Below are 2500 nucleotides of genomic sequence, written 5' to 3'. Positions count from 1 at the left end.
TAGGATAAATTAAAACGTTCTTGAGGTAAACGTTTCTAATGACAACGAATAAACAATAATGAAGGCAATCAGGTAAACGTGAGAGAGTAAATAACACCGCGAAGGTAATTGTTTATGATGAATCGGATAAAATAAAACGTTCTGATTAAAATGTTCTTGAGGTAAACGTTTTTTAATGACGGTGCTGCCCTCTTCTGCCCCAGGTGGTGGTCCAATCTGAAGACGCAACGCCTCAACTTCTTCTACCACGTGAAGGAAGACGCCAAGACCCACCAGGCGTCCTTCCACCTGCCGGACAAGGTTAAGGGTGGTGGAGAAGCATAAGTGGAATTTCTTATTTTTTTTGTGTGTCGTTAATTCCTTCTTTCCTTCAGTCAGTTAATAATTAATTCATTCAACCAGTCAAGGTTAGTCAAGTCACAAGTCAGTCATTCACTCACTCCTTCATTAGTTTATTCAGTCAGTCATTCACGTACGTAATCATTGAATCAGTCATGTCATTCCTTCCTCCACTCACTGTTATTCAGTCTGTCAGTCAATCAGATCAATAAATCAGTCACACAGTTAGCCAGGCAATGAAGTCAGTCAAATTAATCAGTCATTCAGTCAGTCAATCAGTTAGTCAGTCAGTCAGTCAGTCAGTCAGTCAGCCAGTCACTCACCCAAATCATTTATTCAATCAGTCAGTCAGTCAGTCAGTCAGTCAGTCAGTCAGCAGTCACTCATTCACTCAAATCATTCACTAAATCAGTCAGTCAGTCAGTCAGCCAGTCACTCATTCACTCAAATCATTCACTAAATCAGTCAGTCAGTCAGTCAGCCAGTCATTCATTCACTCAAATCATTCACCAAATCAGTCAGTCAGTCAGTCAGCCAGTCACTCATTCACTCAAATCATTCAGTCAATCAGTCAGTCAGTCAGTCAGTCAGTCAGTCAGTCAGTCAGTCAGTCAGTCAACCAACGTGACCTAATCCCTACCCTTGACTCTCACCTACCTTTCTCTCCCCTTCAAACTTAGGCTTCCCTCCCCTCCTCTCCTCTGCCCCCCTCTTGAAGCCTCACGCATGACCTCCCCTCAACAACAACAAACATGACCCAACGTGACCTGACCCACTCACTCCAATGACCCAGTTTTCTGCTCCACGTGACCCCTGACATGTAAACTATTCTCTTTTCTCTTATTCATGATCCTTTTCTGACTCGACTACCTGACCTAACTTGATCTTTCCAATGGTGACCTTGTTTTTCGCCCCCCTGGTGACCTTTTTGCTGGTTTGTTTATAATTCTGTGACCTTTGCATGAGTGATGTGTATCTGGTCTTGTTTTATCGTTGGTCTTTTTTTTCATATTTTTACTGATCTTTTCACTCTCTTTTGTCCTTTTCAGTGAACTTATTGCACTCATCTGACCTTAAATGACCCTCTCTACATTTCAAAGACCATTTTACTTACTTTTTATGACCTATTGACCTTTTAAATCAAATCTCTACTCTTCACTGATTTTTTTTTTTTATTGATTTATATTTTACTGACCTTTTTACTGGCATTTTATACTTGGCTGACCAATAAACTGATCTTTCTATACTCTAATGACCTTTTTAAATTCTAGTAACCTTTTCATGCTGACTTTTACACTTCACTGGCACCTTCGTACTCTCCATTTATCTTTTTTTTTCACAATTCAATGACCTTTTAATATTTTGCCGACCTTTTCTTGCACTTCACTAAACTTTCTTGACTTTTTTAATATACTCCACTGAGGTCTCTCACTTTTGTACACTTCACTGAACTTCCTTGACCTTTTGTTGCACCCCAGTGACCTTTCTGACCTTGTTACTTTTCACTAAACATTCTTGACATTTTTTGTTAGACTCTACTGACCTTTTTGACTTTTATTTAGACTTCACTGACCTTTCTTGACCTTCTAATTATACTAAACTGACCTTTCTGACTTTTTAGACTTCACACAACTTCCTTGACCTTTTTTATTATACTCAACTAATATTTCTGACCTATTGTAGACTGAATGACCTTTCTTGACCTTTTTAAGCTCGAATGACCTTTTTGACCTTTATTTTACAGGTTGGATGGACCTGGACGCGTCTTCTGCTGAGCGTGAACCAGACTGATGCTCGCCTGTGGGTCAACTGCGCCCACTACAGCAAGGTCAGGCTGGCGGGGCACATTGACCTTCAAATACCTGCAGGAGGGTTGCTTTACTTCCGCCAGGAGCCCGGACTGAAGAACAAGCTGATAGTGAGTGCCAATTGGGTCATTAGTAGTAAAGCTGTAGCAGTAGTTAGGTCGAACAAGCTATTGGGTTTGTTAATAGGTTGTAATAGTAAATAGGTTGGGTTGTTAGTAATAAGGATTGGTAATAAGTAGATTGAACAAGTTGTTGGGTTCTTAATAGGTTGTAATAGTAAGTAAACTGGGTTGTTAGTACAGTAAGGTTGTAATAGTAAGGAGAGAGATAGATAGAGAGAGAGAGAGAGAGAG

General features: G+C 40.1%; 1 protein-coding gene across 1 annotated transcript in view; it reads left to right on the top strand.

The window, feature by feature from the left end:
• LOC135090403 (kielin/chordin-like protein) overlaps positions 1-2500 on the top strand; it is a 30292-nt gene that overhangs the window by 21383 nt on the left and 6409 nt on the right. The window contains exons 5-6 of the mRNA XM_063987156.1: positions 172-300; positions 2084-2257. Coding sequence (XP_063843226.1) covers positions 172-300; positions 2084-2257 — 303 coding nt within the window. The remainder of the gene's footprint in view (positions 1-171; positions 301-2083; positions 2258-2500) is intronic.

The sequence above is a fragment of the Scylla paramamosain genome, chromosome 35, assembly GCF_035594125.1.
Source record: "Scylla paramamosain isolate STU-SP2022 chromosome 35, ASM3559412v1, whole genome shotgun sequence".
Lineage (NCBI taxonomy): Eukaryota > Metazoa > Arthropoda > Malacostraca > Decapoda > Portunidae > Scylla > Scylla paramamosain.
The sequence above is the reverse complement of the archived record's forward strand: the minus strand, read 5'-3'. Positions and strand labels throughout refer to the sequence as shown.